General features: G+C 41.5%; 1 protein-coding gene across 2 annotated transcripts in view; it reads left to right on the plus strand.

Moving 5' to 3' along the window:
* The window catches only part of TBXAS1 (thromboxane A synthase 1), a 298,523-nt gene that overhangs the window by 21,486 nt on the left and 258,804 nt on the right, over window positions 1-18,233 (plus strand). For both annotated transcript variants that reach the window (XM_087723026.1, XM_087723027.1), the window contains one exon: window positions 13,147-13,266. In XM_087723026.1, coding sequence (XP_087579152.1) covers window positions 13,169-13,266 — 98 coding nt within the window. In that variant the 5' untranslated portion in view covers window positions 13,147-13,168. The remainder of the gene's footprint in view (window positions 1-13,146; window positions 13,267-18,233) is intronic.

The following is an 18,233-nucleotide window of genomic DNA, read 5'->3' on the forward strand; positions in this document are numbered from 1 at the left end:
AAACATGCCCATTTGATTCAGGTGATTTTTAAACTCTAAGATAATGCTCTCCTACAAGGATTCTTGTTCAGTGTCAATGAAAAATGAATACCCTGTTTTGGAGCATTATTTGATACATGTAGATGCTCCTGGCAGTCTTTTTCAGGCCACAATTTAATAGCAAATTGTTCAGTGTGGTTTTGTCTGGCATTTAAAAAGTGATCTATGCATCATGAAAAAGCTGTAGAATTGGTCATTATTATTTCAGAGTGAAGGTGACAGGGTATATCGCATTTTTCAAAGCTCCCTAAGAGGTAACAACATATGTTATTTGCAAATAGTGTAGGAGCTAGTTTACCAAGAGGGAAAGTCAGGTTAAATATACCCCCACCCCCAACTCCCCAGAGCTAATTAGCTACTTGCAAGCATTGTGTTTTTTTTTTTTAATTGGCTATATTTTTATTTCCTTTTACCAGACAGAATTATATATTCTTACTTTCTTTGAACTTGATTCTTGGACTTAAAAGTGTTCAGACTTATCCCATTTTTTGCCAGTGGAGGAAACAAAAGTGTTACTTTAAAGACTACCAAATTTATTTTTGTGTAAACTAATCTTTAGAATGCCACAAGATTGTTTTTGCTCCAGCAGTTTCACATCACTATCTTTCTGGATATTATTAAATAATGCGAAGGACCTTATTAGATTTACTTGACATGTAATTGTTGCATCTTTTACATATTCAAAGAAGAATCTAGATTAAACTGCTATTGAAGTAAAGTCTACAGAGTTCAATGGGACTTATTCCTGAGTGTGCGCAGAATTGTCTTGTGCATTAGATATTTAATCCCAGGTGAGAGAAAGTAAGTATTGAGAAATTTTGGAAGCAGCTGGGAGTACTGACAATTACCATATGTCTCTAAAACAAACACAGGACTAGCCAAATCTTCAATACCAAGTGATAGCAGCATGAATTTATTGTCTCTCTTGAAGCCATTTGTTTTCCTATGAAAACAGAAAAGAATTCACGGTGAAGTCACATGGGGACATGGCCAGTTTACTTGGGCCTATTTGTATATTTGACATATGGACTTTCACTATTAACACCCAAAGTATGTGATAACTGATATGGTAACTGATATTCATGGTCTTAATTACGTACTTCAGTGTTTGATGAGAAAAAGTAAAAAGAACAGAGTTTTTTAGTCAGCTTAACCACTGGTATGCTTCAGGTACCTTGGAATGCAATCCACGTCTTATTTAGGATTTAGGATTTAGGATTTTACTTTATTTATATGCCGCCCTTTTCCCTGAGGGGACTCAGGGCGGCTCACAATCCAGGGGGAGGGAAGAACAAAACAAAATACACACATAAGACATTACATCATTAAAAGCGCAACAGTCATACTATTCGGGTGGGGTTAAAGTCTTTAGCCCCAGACCTGTCGGGACAGCCAGGTTTTAAGGGCTATGCGGAAGGTCTGGAGGGTGGTGAGGGTACGAATCTCCACGGGGAGTTCGTTCCATAGGGTCGGAGCAGCCACCGAGAAGGCTCTCCTCCAGGTAGTTGCCAGTCGACATTGACCGGCTGATGGGATTCGGAGGAGGCCTAATCTATGGGATCTTATTGGCCTAGTGGAGGTAATTGGCAGTAGGCGGTCTCTCAAGTACCCAGATCCAATACCATGAAGGGCTTTGAAGGTGACAACAAGCACCTTGAAGCGCACCCAGAGATCAACAGGCAGCCAGTGCAGCTCGCGGAGGATAGGTGTTACATGGGTGAAACGAGGTGCACCCACGATCGCTCGCGCGGCTGCATTCTGGACCAGCTGAAGTCGCCGAATACTCTTCAAGGGCAGCCCCATGTAGAGCACATTGCAGTACTCCAGCCTAGAGGTCACAAGGGCACGAGTGACTGTTGTGAGAGCCTCCCGGTTCAGGTAGGGACGCAACTGGTGTACCAGGCGAACCTGGGCAAATGCCCCCCTGGTCACAGCTGACAAATGGTGTTCAAAAGTCAGCTGTGGGTCCAGGAGGACTCCCAAGTTGCGGACCCTATCTGAGGGGCGTAGTATTTGACCACCCAGCCTGAGAGATGGAACACTTGACCAATTATTGGGAGGGAAGCACAGCAGCCACTCGGTCTTATCTGGATTGAGAACAAGCTTGTTAACCCCCATCCAGCCTCTAACAGCCTCAAGGCCCTGGCTCATCACGTCCATCGCTTCATTGAGTTGGCACGGGGCGGACAGATACAACTGTGTATCGTCCGCGTACTGGTGGTATTTTATCCTGTGCCGTCGAATGATCTCGCCCAGCGGTTTCATGTAGATATTGAAAAGTAGGGGGGATAGGACCGAACCCTGCGGCACCCCATATGTTAGGGGCCTAGGGGTCGATCTCTGCCCTCCGACTAACACCGACTGCGACCTGTCCGAGAGGTAAGAGGAGAACCACCGTAAAACAGTGCCTCCCACCCCCACCTCCCGCAGTCGTCGCAGAAGGATACCATGGTCGATGGTATCGAAAGCCGCAGAGAGGTCAAGGAGTACCAGGATGGAGGCGTGGCCTCCATCCCTGGCTCTCCAGAGATCATCGGTCAATGCGACCAAAGCGGTTTCTGTGCTGTAGCCCAGCCTGAAGCCAGACTGGAATGGATCAAGATAACTGGCTTCCTCCAAGGACCGCTGGAGCTGAAAGGCCACCATTTAGTTTTGGGGTGTGAATATGAGAAACAAATTTACTAATTGCTTCATTTGTGTTGCTATACGAATAATTCTTACGCTTTCCTTTGTGGCATGCAGCTACTGATGTACAGTGCATTGCATTTATGAAAGGTTGGTAGGTTTTTCTCACCATCACGTTCAGTTACCTTCGCTTCTCTTGCTTCAGCAGATGACAAGCCCTGGCAGAGAATTCTAGATTTGGAATCTAAACAAGATTGAGCCTGGTTAAGACTGTAGATGGGCAATACCAGGGTTGCAGACCAGACTGGGGATTACAAAGAAATAATCCTAGGAGAAACTTATACTTCCTTATTGTTGCAGAGAAAATGACATCTGCTACTAAAGCCAAATGTGTATTAAGAAAATATTCAGTTTTGTTATCCTGCAGCCTGATTCTACAGTGGTTGAAATTCATTTTTTTCTCATTAATCTACACTCAGTACCTTTAATCTCAATCTCAATCTCTCTCTCTCTCTCTCTCTCTCTCTCTCTCACACACACACACACACACACACACACACACACACACACAGAAACACACAGAGTGACCTTTGATTTAAAAGAAGTTTCAAGGTTAACTTGCAGTCAGCTGTATTACTCAACCTCATTTCTTCATAATTTCACTTGTTTGAGTGAGTCTGATTGTGAATTATGCCTAGATAATTATAAGGAACTAGGTGGGGAATGATTAGAGATGACTTGTTCCCCTTGGTGGGTGAAACAAAACAAAACAAAGCCTGAGGAAGTTGTATTATTCTAAGCACCACAGTTCATGTATTGTATTAATGCAGAGTCAGCTTGGTTGATTTAAACATTACCTGTGATTTAGCTTCACAATTGCATACCAGTCAGAGGTGGGTTGCTCCCGGTTCGGCCCGGATTGGGCGAACCAGTAGTAGTGACGGCGGGAGGCTCCACCCACCCACTAGGCCATCATTCCGTGCGCACATGAGCAAACCAGTAGTAAAAAAATTGGAAACCCAGCACTGATAACAGTAGTCCTTGACTTATGACCACAGTTGAGTCCAGATTTTCTGTTGCTACGTAAGACAGCTGTTAAATGAATTTTCCCCATTATACAACTTTTCCTGCCATGGTTGTTAAATGAATCACTGTAGTTAAATTAGTAACACAGTTGTTAAGTGAATCTGGCTTCCCCATTGACTTTGCTTCTCAGAAGATTGCAAAAACTGGTCACATGACTGCAGGACACTGCGATCATCATAAATACATGCCAGTTGACAAGTGTCCAAATTTTGCTCATGTGACCACAAGAATGTTGCAACATCCATAAGTCTGAAAAACATTCCTAAGTCACCTTTTTCAGTGCTATTGTCACTTCAAATGGGCCATCAATGAATGGTTGTAAGTTGAGGACCAGCTGTATGGTTAAACACAACATAACTTCACATCATGTCAGAACACAATTTAGTATGAGTTTATTTTTTTTAATAATTTTATTGATTTTTTTCCTATTTACATGGCTGCAAAGAGTTGAAAATGACTTGATGGCATATAATTTTGCTGGGTTATACAGTCTGATGATTTTCAGTCTGTGGTTTAGGGTGTGGATGTAAAATAAAAATAATTCAGGCAATTGCTAAATTTGGTGAATTTTTAGCACTTTTGCTGAACCCTGTGTCAACCTTGCAGGACAAACCAAACAGGAACCACAACCAGATGAGCTATTTCTCCTTTATTATAAAGCTACACTGAGAGAATTGTGCAAGTTTGAAATTAAATTCTCCACTCCTCCACTTTTTCTTTATAGCCCAGGAAAACTGGGAGGATCTCTTCCGAGCCTCTTACCCCACCTACTACCCAGCTTTTCTGTCTTTTATCTAACTGTTCCCTTGGCAGCATCTTTTCACCCAGTCTCCCAAAGTCTTTCTCACACATCGTTACACCATGTTAGAAATCAGGCCAGAACACTTACACAGTAATAGATTTGTCAATGTCAGCAAATACTATGCATTTAAACAAAAGATTTTATGAAAATGAGTTTATTGAGTGTCCCTTCAAATTCATTCATAGGCATTACATTAAAAAGGTAAAGGTTCCCCTCGCACATATGAGCTAGTCGTTCCTGACTCTAGGGGGCAGTGCTCATCTCCATTTCAAAGCCAAAGCCAAAGATGTCTCCGTGGTCATGTGGCCGGCATGACTAAATGCTGAAGGCACACAGAACGCTGTTACCTTCCCACCAAAGATGGTTCCTATTTTTCTACTTGCATTTTACATGCTTTCGAACTGCTAGGTTGGCAGAAGCTGGGACAAGTAACAGGAGCTCACTTCGTTATGCGGCTCTAGGGATTTGAACCATCGAACTGCCAACCTTTCTGATCGACAAGTTCAGCGTCTTAGACATTGAGCCATCGCACCCCTGTAGGCATTACATTACTAATGCCTATTTTAAGTGGTAGCCTTCAGACACAATGGTTTGTATAAAGCAAAAGGCTGTGAGCTGAGCAGCTGGTATAGTCCTGATTTAGAGGTCTCCAAAGTTTGCTAATAGGAAGCAAAAAAACAAAAACAACCCTCTAGTGTGAATATCATAAAACCCATCTGTTAACATCAGAACTGTTTTAATATTTGCAAGGTACACATTTCTCTTGGTAGGTGGAGAACACATTTGATAATACCTTACGTCATGTCTGTATCTGATAGGACCCAATTTACATGTCTGCAGATTCTTAAAGCAATTGGCTAATCTGCTGCAGAGCTCACAATAATACTAGCCAAATTCTTTCTCCCCTTACATCCTTCCCAGGTATTTTAACTTTCTTACCTGATGGTAAGAAACTTGATGGTTGACCAGTGCAAAGTATTGCTGCAAAATAGATTAACACACAAGTTGACAATTGGAGCAGCATGGAAATCTAGTAAAATAATACAATGCCTCTTTGGAGTTAGGGGGGATTCTTTTGTTGATTAGATTTGCATATAATTGCAATCAAACAAGGCTGATGATAGTTAATAGTAACTTGAGAAAGGCTGTACTGTCAGTGGCAAACTGCAGTTTCTCCCAGGACATGCAAGTCAGATGGGTTGATTCTGGTTGGTGAAGTTAAGGCATAAAAGTTTAATGTTTATAGTAGCCTATTGGGGCTGATATATTGAGTTTGCATATAAAGGAATGTGGGCAATTTAATCTATCCTTTCCTATTAGCAGAATCATTGGGGAGCGGGGAGTCTTCATCTGAAAACATTGTTGGTGTTGTGAGAAAATGCCAAATGTCACTAATGGAGTATTTTCTTCCTTAAAACAATGCTACTGTCAAATTCATTTCCTCCAATATAATTCAGAAGCTCTTCATTGGCAAGTAAATGTGTTTTGGACCATAGAATTATCATTCTTCTCTTGAGTCTAGCTAACTAGGTTATCCTTTGGTGGGGGGGAGTGGGAATCTTGTCCATTTTCTAAAGTTAATTTCAATTTGATGAGACTAAAGTATTGACTTTACAGCATTTTCTTTTTAAATAGCTATTTGGAAATTCCAAATACTTCCACAAATTTCATATTTGCAGGAGGAGGAAAGAGGCAGGAAAAAAAAAACATCAGTGTAAAAGTTGCCCATTGGGATTGTAGACAAAGAAGGGCCTCGGGTGCAGTGACTCACAACTTGTTTATGACTTTAAAGTTTGTGAAGCAATACACATTGCCATAAAGAAACTGTAGTCCTTAATTTTTTTAAAAAAAATATAAAATAACAAAATTGTACTATTAAATTGAGGTGAGGACTGGGCTCCCAATTCTCTTAAATTCCAGCTCTGTTTCTTAATAAAGCACCTAGTCAAGCTAAATTTATCTTTGGATACTGTTAGATTGTTACTCCTACGTAACAACAGCTCTTTATTGACTACAACAACTGAGAACAATCCAGCAAAGGTTGAGCCCTGTTATAGGGAGCTGTCAGACCTTTCAACCAATAGGATTAAACCTCTGTTCCCACCGGAACAGAGGACCTTGGTGGAAACCACTGTAGTTAGAACTAATATCTAACAGATACATTGCTTTTTCTTTCTATGTAATTTAGAACTTTCGGTTGATGCTTCTAAAGAAATTCTGTAGAAGAGGAGGAATGATTGGAAAGGGAAATAAACCTGTGAATAAACCAGTTGATGCTTCTAAAGAAATTCTGTAGAAGAGGAGGAATGATTGGAAAGGGAAATAAACAGAGAAGTACTTAAGGAACAATCTTTTACGGACTAAACACTTTTCTCTGCTCAGCTAGCTCTTCCAAATGTTAAAAAAAACTATTTTTTTTTTTGCATTTGTAGCTGTCTAGATAAACTTGTATGATGGGAAGCTGGCAGTTTCAAAGATCGCTTCCTATGACAGTGTTTCTTAACCTAAGCAACTTTAAGATGTCTGAGTTTCAACACATGCAGCTTGGGAGTTGAAGTCCAGACATCTTAAAGTTGTTGAGGTTGAGAAGCAGTCTTCTAGAAACACTCTGGGGCTTTGTATATCCCGGCCCTACTTCATTCTTGCTGTAGCAGGTGGTAGTTCTTGCTACCACAGTTTATCTTCCAAGGGATGCTTTGCATGACGCCCTGATCCTAACCTCTGACAATAGCTATTTTCTTTATAATCTCAAGCAGCAGAACCTGGGAAAATTGTCTTCGTGAAACCCTAGAGATTTGCTGCCAATAGTGGCATCAACATGCCAAATACTTCGGCACAATACAAAGCAACCTCCTACGTTCAAGTTTTCCTGTATCCTGCTTGCCATAACTCCCGCATTTTTTGCATAACATGGGTTGTTCCTTTAGAATCAAATAGTGCTGGCCAATTATGCCAGCAAAGGGTACAATAAAGGAACTATTGACATTGACTTGAGGAGAACAGTCCAAGTGCTCAATAGGGAAGAGCTGGTTGATTTGCAATTTCCCTGTTTTGAAGCAGTTGCTTTCTGGACCGCAGTGGTGTGGCAATGCATTTATTGATTTAGATTTGCATTTTGAAGTATTGGTGCTATTAATGCTATAAACACAGGCACAACACATTGGATGTGTGAAATGCTTTGCTAAGCTCCTAGTGAATTCATTGATCTTTTTACTTAATCTGTATCATACACACACAAAGCACTGCATGTCTTTTTTAGAACAGAGAGTAAACTCTAGTTTGGATATTGTATAGGCCAGTCTTCCTTCGAAGTGACTTCTGTTACATTGGTGATTTAGTGAGCATACATGTCCATGTGCTTTGGTGTGATAAGAATACAGAATATAACAAAGGGAATTAGAGATGTGTTTTTAGGATTAATTACATTATCGGTTAAATTTATTTTACTCCTAGTTCTATCAATGCTTTCAGTGAGACGAAGTAAAATCTAACATGTAAATTAAACCAGAGGCATTAAAAACCGCAATAAAAACAATTGAAAGCCTGCCTTTATATTTATGGGAATACAAATATAGAATACTTGTTTCTGAGACTTGCCAGAGAAGGTACAAAAACCTGACTTTTAAGGTTTTAAAATTTGCATAATCTTGTCAAACAATGATTTGATAAAGCCACACTCTGAATGTTTAAAGCCTAAGTATCCAAATCAAAGGAGAATAATCCAAAAAACCTCAAGGGAAAAGCTATTCAAAAGGGTGACAGAAAAGGTATGTTTTCACACTCCCCAGGCTCCAAGAAAGCCGTGCGCGCCTGCGTGTATGCACGGGGCAGTGGGGGTGGGGTCACGCACACATGCGCAGGGGACGGCACCAGCATGTGAGTGTATGCAATAGCGCGCCCACTCGAGCTTTTGGCAGCCGAGGCGAAAAAGGTTCGCCATTACTGCCCTACATCATGTAAGGTGCCTTGTAAGTGATAACTTGAATGGTACCTGGAAGCCTGCTGGTGATAAATACAGTACAATTAGGAAGTTTACATGGCTGTACTGAAGTTTTCTATAATTACTTGTGCTCTGCATTCTGGACCAGCTGTAGCTTCTGAGTGGCCTTCAAGGGCAGCCCCATGTAAGGCCTATTGCTGTATTCCATAGTGAAGTGGCAGAGAATCCAAATAAATACCTCCTCTACACTTGTTAGCAGCTTGTAAAAGGAATTATGTATCTACATATGTAAAAACAACTGTGTGTGTGTGTGTGTGTGTGTGTGTGTGTGTGTGTGTGTGTTCCAGCATAACTCTGGAATGCCTCGAGCAATTTCAACCAAACTTGGTACACAGATGATTTACTCGCTGGAAAAAAATACTGTGTGAGTAAGAGTAATACCCCTTGGGATGTGTGTTCTGTTAAGATGCAGCCTGTTGTGCCGTACTGACTTCTACTGTACAGCACAGTGGAGTTACCATGGTAACAGCTTCCCAGTACTCCACAAGGGGGCTCCCTCTGGTGAGGGTGAAAATCCAACATTAGAAATTATGTTTTGTCCGGATGTTTCCCCCCTATAAATAATTACCTGGGTAACACTGGGTTATCAGCTAATTTAAAATAATTATGAAGGTGGTAACCATGTAGAGCTATATAATAGCTGCCTTGCCACTTCATGTTTACCAAAACATTTTTATGAGTCTCCATTTCTGTCTTTGAGGTGCTGTTTACAGATTGAAGGTGCCCATGCTGAATCTAAAGCAGTATATCTCAATGTCATCGACATTAACATGTGTGGACTTCAACTCCCAGCTCAACAAAGGAATTCTGGAAGTTAAAGTCCTCAGGTTTTAAAATTGCTGAGTTTGATAAACACTGATCTAAAACACCTTTCAATTCAAATCTTGAACAGAAGAAGTCACAGAGATATGTTTAAATGGCATGGAGCTGCTTTGCTTTATTCATAAAGAGGTTTGTGTGTGTGTGTGTGTGTGTGTGTGTGTGTGTGTGTGTGTGTGTGTGTTGCTGGGGAATAAAACAATTATCCAAGATGGTGAAGAATATTTTGTGGGGGACTGAAAGGGATGCATCAATGGATACTTAGTTTTGCCTCAGTGAATACATTATGACCACTATGGCAGTCATTTTGTGAAAGTGTTCACGATATGTTGTTAAAACTCTAGATGAGTCCTCCAGGGCAAATGCTGGATTAAATCCACCTTGGTTTATGTAAATCTAACAATTTGTTCTCATAGTCTTAAACAGATGTCTGTCAGGAATTATAAGACTTCTTATTTGCGCAAGGTCTATTGTATTATGAATCTTCAAAAAATGTCCAGTAAAGCATGTCAAATAATATTAAAATGTAATAAAACCATTAGCTGAGACATATCCAAAGGTGGCATGAATAATTAGATTTCAACATATACCTTGATAGCAGTATTATGCTTTTTTCTGTAGGAGGATTTCCTTAGGTAAAGGTTCCCCTTGCACATATGTGCTAGTCGTTCCTGACTCTAAGGGGCAGTGCTCATCTCCGTTTCAAAGCCAAAGAGCCAGCACTATCCGAAGATTTCTCCATGGTCATGTGGCCGGCATGACTAAACGCCGAAGGTGCATGGTATGCTGTTACCTTCCCACCAAAGGTGGTTCCTATTTTTTCTACTTGCATTTTTACATGCTTTCGAACTGCTAAGTTGGCAGAAGCTGGGGCAAGTAACGGGAGCTCACTCCATTACGCAGCACTAGGGATTAGAACTGCTGACCTTTCTGATCGACAAGCTCAGCGCCTTAGCTGCTGATCCACCGCGCCCCTCCTTATTTCCTTAGGTTTCTATAAATTGGGTGCCACAACAGAAAAGGTCTTTTTGCAATTTGATGCCTATTGCATATTCTCCAGTGCTGCTAGTTTTAAACTTTTTTAGGCTTTTGAGAAAAACTTAAATGTGGATGGTTATTTCCACTCAAAGAAATTAGTGCCAAACTAGAATGCACCAGTGATCTACTCAATGGAGGGAATGTTTACATGTTTACTAACCACCTCTTTGGATGTCAAGCATGGTATTTCCACAAAGGTCTTTTTTTTTTTCATTTTTAGAGGTGATTTTTAATGTAGATCATTTTTCCACTACTGCATTAAAGTACAGTCTATCCTTGAGTCAGCAGAAAGCTATGACATTTGCTGCCCCAGTGCTGATCACTATTCTTCCTCAATTGCTTTGTTCTCACTCACTGCTGAATGGTGCTGTCCTGGGCATGTGAACGTGTGATAAGCAAAGTGATTAGTTCACATCCTCCCTCTTCTGCCCATCACTGGCCGACAGGAAAAACATTTGCCAATCAAGGCGATGCAACAGCACAGTGCATGCCTGGATGCAGGACTCTGGTATTGTCTCCAAACTGCTCCTTGTCCTCTTCCTCCTCTGCCCTATTTTGTTATAAACTGAACTGAATATATATATGTGTGTGTGTGTGTGTGTGTGTGGTTGTGTATGTGTGTGTGTGTGTGTGTTGCATTTGTGCTGATAAATGTATGTATGTACGTACGTACGTACGTACGTACGTACGTACGTACGTACGTACGTACATACATACATACATACATACATACATACATACATACATACATACATACATATATATATATATATATATATATATATATATATATATATATATTAGAGTTACAACCCCCGGTATGCCCAAATATGGGAGGAAGATCACTACTTCCATTCTCTGTCCTTCGGCTCGTCACAAGAGACCATCCAGGCAGAAACCCAATATTTTTTACTGTTGCCTTTTTGTTACATTTGTTGTATTTGTGCTGATAAATAAATAAAGGGAGACTAGTATAGATCTATTTCAAGCTATTTAGCTCTCATCAGCTAGCCATACCCTTACTGGGAATCGAACCTGTGCTGTATTGCATCTTAGGCAGATGTGTTAGCCACTAAGCTACAGAGTTCGACTCCTTATTAGCTCTCATCAGCTTTTAATATATATATTAAAAAAGACCAAAGTCACAGAGAAAGCTGAGTCAGAAGCAGCATTTTTAAGTAGGGTTCTTTCCTTTCTTTAAATAAGCAACAAATGCTGGATTTCAGTTTCCATCCAAACTCTAATTGGGGAACAGTTAGGGAGAGGGAATTGAGTTGGTTCCCCCATTTCATGAATACCCTGCTTCAACCTTGCACTAAACCAGTGATGGCTATCTCTTTTGTGTTTTTGTATTTGTGTGTGACAGCTTGTGCGTGCGTGCCCACACCCATAATGCAATGAGCGTACAACCCCCCCTGCAGGCCACGCCCCTGCGCATGCAACCCCCGCTGTCCTTCTGCATGCGAGTGCGACCCCCTCAGCGGCCTGTTTTGGACCTAGCAGGCCTCCCTGAATCCTCCTGGGACCATAAATGGGCCATGGGGACCCTGCACTGCATCCCTGGCGCATGTGTGCGTGACCCCTTGCCCCCCCCCCATGTGTGCATGTCTCCCACAAGAGACCCAAAAATCAGCTGGCTGGCGGGAGGCGTGGGTGTATGCGCGATAGAGCTGAGCTGAATGATGGCCCGTAGAGAGGGCTCCGCGTGTCACCTATGGCACACGTGCAATTCGCCATCACAGCACTAAATCATCTAGTGTTACTAGATGTTTACCATAGCACTATTGCATAGGCCTAAAATACCGTCAGTGCATCATTGTTGTATCTAGCTTTTTAAGGAGACAACAGCAGAATGGCAGCAGGTGAGATAGATCATGGACTGGAAGAAAGGAAAAAATAAAAACAAAAAGCCAATAAGGATCCTTTTGTTCCTTCCCACTATTGATCATCTGACTTTATCTCCTGGATAAAAAGTGATGAAACTGTTACAGATTTTACAAACCTTGTTAATGGGTGCTATTTGAGGGGAAATACTGCTTTAAAACCCATACAGATAACAATGACTGAAGCTGGTCTTCCTAGTCTAAGAATGAGATGAAAGGAATGCCACAAGGACACAGTGGAAGCCAGATATGGCCAGGGATATTTCTGTCCCACTTAGATGCAGGTGGGAAAAAAAATATTGACAGGTCTGCAAAGAGCGATTTGGCCCATTCAGAAATTGAGTAAGTCTTTGGATAGCTTTTTTCTAAAGCCGTCTGTCCAGCAGTATTGCTATTAATCAAGAATGCAAGCCCAGAGTCTTCATGTTGTGTAAGATATTTTCTATTAAACAGAGATGAAGAACTCATTGATTTTTTTTTTATACCCACTGCCCCCTGGGCTTTGAAATCTATACCAGGTTAGTTCATGCTTATCCTTTATCCATCCCTACATGCCAGCTCTGCAATATCAGGCAGCCGCTATGTAAATATTTATTGCTGTTGTAGTTGTTAATGTTGAAGAGATCTTTGGAAGAGCATTGTCTTGGCCTACTGATACAGGAAACCCTTAATCCTGTCTCTGTAAAGATGCAAGAACAGGAAAAGTTGGTGTTTGGTTTTGGAGTGACGTTGATGTGACACTTAAATTTCCTTGGTTCCTCTTTTACTGTAGCTTGTCACTTGTATTAACGGTTAGAAGTCTGTCACTACCTAACTAATGAAACATCCTTTTTTCTCTCTGCCTGTTTGACCAGCGTGCTTCTCCAAAAGAAGACAATGGGACTTACAGATGGCTTGAGGCTTGACTTGGTTGAGACTAATGTTACAACAGCCACACTGACTTTTCTGGTGATAGTGTTGGTTCTCCTTGCTTGGTAAGTGGATTTATGAGTTAAACTTTCTCAAAATGCAGTTTAAAGGAACGACGAGATCATGACTGTTCGGTTTCCAAGCTAAAATTACTTTTGAGGAAACAAAATTCACAGTGTGATACTATCAACTTAAGGAAGACACTGTCCATCTCAAAAAGTGGACTCAGGTCTGCAAAAGTTTACCTCTGATAAAGATTTTAAAACAATCTCTTTAAAATAATCTAAGAAAGTCGAATATATGTGACTATGAATGTTTTTGCAACAAAACATTTTGTGCCACATTAAAGATTAATATATTTGTGAAATTAGAAATAGTTACATTTATAGTTGCAGGAATTCATCACCATTATCAACTGGTTGCTTGTTTGAAAATTTAATGGCAGTTAAATTTTAATTAGACTCCTATGAAAGTGTTTCTGGGTAGATGCTGGTGTAAACTATTCTTTGTGCCTCTGATTCAAATAAGTCACTCAACATTATTTCAAACTACAATATGTGGTTTGTGATTCTCCCTGACATAACCTATTAGAATAACCAAGGGCCTTTTATGCTATATTATTGAGATCAATTAATAGAAAGAAACAAAGAAATTGATTGACTTATTTTTTTTAAAAAAAACAGGCTCACAATCATGACTGAAACAAAACATACTGAAAACTCATACTATAATTAAATGACTGTTCTAAATGCCTTTAAACTGGGTAATTGTTCTATTTCCTTTTCCTTTGTCCAAGTCTCCATAGGAATTAATTTATATTTATGTGATTATTTTGCTTCAAAACAATGGGAATGAAATGAGTAATAGTTGTCAGCTGGAAATATTTCTTCTTCTGATACATCTACGCCTGTGACTTTTACTTTATCAGGTCTACTATCTTCTGTTATCCAAATATTTTCTGCTTTATAATATAAATCATACCACAAAACCCAAAGATACATAAATCTTTATGGCACTACTCTCTTCATTCCCATACCTGTGAATCAATTTTTATCTTGTAAACTTTTTAGGGTAGCCTCAGGGTTTGGTAAAATGCTGCGGGTATGAATAGCATATAGTACTACTGTTAATAATTGCTATTACTGTTGTTATCATTTATTTACTGTATTTCTGTTCTTCTGAGCACATTTGGAATTTTGAGAGCATGTCATAGGTCTCGTCCCATAACATCTATTGTTGGGACACTTATTCACAAGATGGTTACAGGACTGTAATGCAACATCCATTTACTATAAAACTAGTTCTAGCTATATAGCAGTGATGGTGAATCTTTTTGGCACCAAGTGCTGAAAAGATTGGCAGAAACATCGTGTATGTGTGTACATATCGGGGCCACATGCCAGAAAAGCCGAACTTCCGGGTTCTAGCGTGCATGCACGCCCAATGATCAGCTGGCCGGCACGCATGCACATGCCAGCTTTTGGCACATGCCGCACATGTGAAGGGATTGTACTCAAGAAAAGCCTAACTTGTGGGTTGTAGCATGCATGCACACCTGACAATCAGCTGGCCGGTGTGCATGGGCACACTGGTTTTCAGCACTGTCACACGTGTGAAGGACAGCTAATTGTGGCATGCGCACGCACACCAGAAACCCAGAAGACAAACAGGCAAGGCTGTGCATGCCGGGTAACATGGCTTCGTGTGCTACAGGTTCGCCATCATGGATATATAGGACTTCGCAACATATCTCTGTTTTTGGGTTTTTTGTAGGTAAGTGGATACTTTCCCACATATATTGTAACACTGAACCATTTCTCTCCGTCCTCATTTTGTTTTTCTAAAAATGCCAACTGGGCCTTTGGGGGAACCTTGAAAACAAGATGCTGTAGGTTATGCTTTCCTTTGTAGCATGACAATTTTCCATTTTCAATTAAAAATTAAAGTCAGAGTAAGGAACCACCCGGCAAATATCAAATAAAGTGTTTATAGATTCACTGGTGTTCGTTGGCAGCATAAAGCTAACCCTGCTTTAATGATAGAAGGCTAACTTGGATGCTGTTTTGAAAAATATTCCCTTGCATTCCTAGATTTTCCAAAAGCTCCTTTTTCCAAGGGCATTTTCATGACTTTGGGAGTCTAATGTATTACTCAATTAACAGGAACACAATATACGTCTAAAGCTGAGGATGTGTGGATGTGCCTAGGACAACTGTTTTAGGGGACTGTGTTTAAGGAGGGATATTTTTTTTTACTAGTCCTTCAAGTCAGCAGTTCTTTGCAAAAATTAGATCATTTTAAGCTGAGTCTTCGTTTCTTGGTTATGATAACTGTGGTTTTAGAGTTTAGAGTTTAGAGTTTATTAGTATTTGTAGGCCGCCCTTTTCCCTGAGGGGACTCAGGGCGGCTCACACAAAACCGGGAAGGGGGAATACAGACATTAAGATAGAAACATATAATAAAATAGTAGGCAACATACATTCATCATTCGGGAGGGGTAACTATCATTGTCCCCAGGCCTGACGGGCGAGCCAGTTCTTCAAGGCTATGCGGAAGGCTTGGACGGTGGAGAGGGTACGAATCTCCACGGGGAGCTCGTTCCAAAGGGTCGGGGCTACTGCTGAGAAGGCCCTCCTCCTTGTAGTTGCCAGCCGACACTGGCTGGCCGATGGGATGCGGAGGAGGCCTAATCTATGGGATCTTATTGGTCGCAGGGAGGTAATTGGCAGAAGGTGGTCTCTCAAGTATCCAGATCCACTGCCATGTAGGGCTTTATGGGTGACTAATAGCACCTTGAAGCGCATCCGGAGATCGACAGGTAGCCAGCGCAGCTCGCGGAGGATAGGTGTTATGCGGGTGAATCGAGGTGTACCCGCAATCACTCGCGCGGCTGCGTTCTGCACTAGCTGAAGTCGCCGGATGCTCTTCAAGGGCAGCCCCATGTAGAGCACATTGCAGTATTCCAGCCTAGAGGTCACAAGGGCCCGAGTGACTGTTGTGAGAGCCTCCCGATTCAGGTAGGGTCGCAACTGGCGCACCAGGCGAACCTGGGCGAATGCCCCCCTGGTCACAGCCGTTAAGTGGTGGTCAAATGACAGCTGTGGATCCAGGAGGACTCCCAAGTTGCGAACCCTCTCTGAGGGGTATAAAATTTGACCCCCCAGCCTGAGTGGTGGAATATTAGTCAAATCTTTGGGAGGAAAACACAACAGCCACTCGGTCTTTTCTGGGTTGAGCACAAGCTTGTTAACCCTCATCCAGTCCATAACGGCCTCAAGGCCCCGGCTCATCACGTCTACCGCTTCATTGAGTTGGCACGGGGCGGACAGATACAATTGAGTATCGTCCGCATATTGATGGTATCTAATCCCGTGCCTGCGGATGATCTCTCCCAGCGGTTTCATGTAGATGTTGAATAGTAGGGGGGATAAGACCGAGCCCTGAGGCACCCCATAATTTAGGGGCCTAGGGGACGATCTCTGCCCCCCCACTAACACCGACTTGAACTTTCTCGTCCACTATCAACCAACAAATAATGCTCTGATTTGGTTTTGAGCCAATGTTGTAGTTATCTAAAAGGGATGGATGGATGATGGATTGATGGATGGATGGATGGATGAATAATAGGTAAGCATGAGGATATAGATGCACTGAAAATACTTTACTGAGTTTTAAATGAGGAAGTATTAAGTCATCAGTGCTTTTGAACTTTTGAGGGTGACGAGCAATGTAGTTCCTCATCTGTAGTATTATTGCTATAAATAGTACATTTTAAAAATCTTTAATTGAATAGGGAGATAAGTTGGCGCTGTCTGGCCTTGGTCTGCTTATTCCAGTTATGGCTTTACTTCTCCTGCTTGCGAATGCCTTGGTAAAATTAATGCAGGAATTTGCCTCTCATTTAAAGTTTAATGTACCATAAGCTTGTCATTATGAAGGAGCTGTCACTGCTTTCAGACATCGTTGTTCAAAGTAGAGTTTCACCAGCTTATCTAAACAAACCTAAGTGTTTGAAATGTGGAAGTAGAGTTGTAGCGCTCTCCCTCCTTCCCTCCCCCCTCCCTCCCCCACTCTCTCTCTCACATACACAATGTAGGTCTGGATAGGAGGGGTACATTTCAAATTTGCTTGTTTCATAATTCTGAAATGGGCACTTAATGAAGCTTGTCTGCATGCACACATTGTGACCTTCCCATTTTCTGCTTGAGATAAAGCCTCCCTCCATCCTTTTCTGCTTATTATTTTATCAGTCCAGGTGCTAATCTCACTTTTTCATATACGGAGATGGCGGGTTCATATTCTGTTCTTTATCTGATCCCGCTTAAAAAATGCCTTCTGTTCCTCAGCAGAGGTGGCAATAAGCCCTTCTCTTGGACTGTGACTGTACTGCATTAGGCTATTGGATGCAGCTTTCCAGTGTTAAGTTAAACACCCGAATAGTGCTGCGATATGTCTCCCTTCTCAGTTTTGGAAGATTAGCACAGGGAGAGCTGGGTCTTAAATGGCCTCTTTGTTAGGCACATGTTGTGGAATGCCACGCTTTAAATGATATGCTGGCTGATAGAAAGGGTTTGTGAAAAGCAACCCTTATGTGCCTGGGCTAATGCTGGTAGCGTCACTTGTCATTTACCCTGCAAAGATAACCTTCGTGCTTTTTGAGTGAGCAAGTTCTTGGCAGTTGCCGTGTGTATTTTTGTCAGTTCTTTGGTTATAGAACTGAGTTCTCTTATATATATTTTTTCTTAATAGAAATGGCTTAGGTTCGCCTCTCCCATAGTAGAGGAGAATATGCTGTTAGTAACTATATTCCATGAGGGATGCGGTGGCTCAGTGGCTAAGATGCGGAGCTTGTTGATCAGACAGGTCGACAGTTCGGCGGTTTGAATTCCTAGCGCTGCGTTATGGAGTGAGCTCCCGTTAGTTGTCCCAGCTTCTGCCAACCTAGCAGTTCGAAAGCATGTAAAAATGCAAGTAGAAAAATAAGAACCATCTTTGGTGGGAAAGTAACAGTGTTCTGTGCACCTTTGGTGTT

Source organism: Thamnophis sirtalis, unplaced genomic scaffold (assembly GCF_051295495.1).
Source record: "Thamnophis sirtalis isolate CommonGarterSnake01/CBP01778 unplaced genomic scaffold, rThaSir2_p1.2 scaffold_9, whole genome shotgun sequence".
In the NCBI taxonomy this organism is placed as follows: Eukaryota; Metazoa; Chordata; class Lepidosauria; order Squamata; family Natricidae; genus Thamnophis; species Thamnophis sirtalis.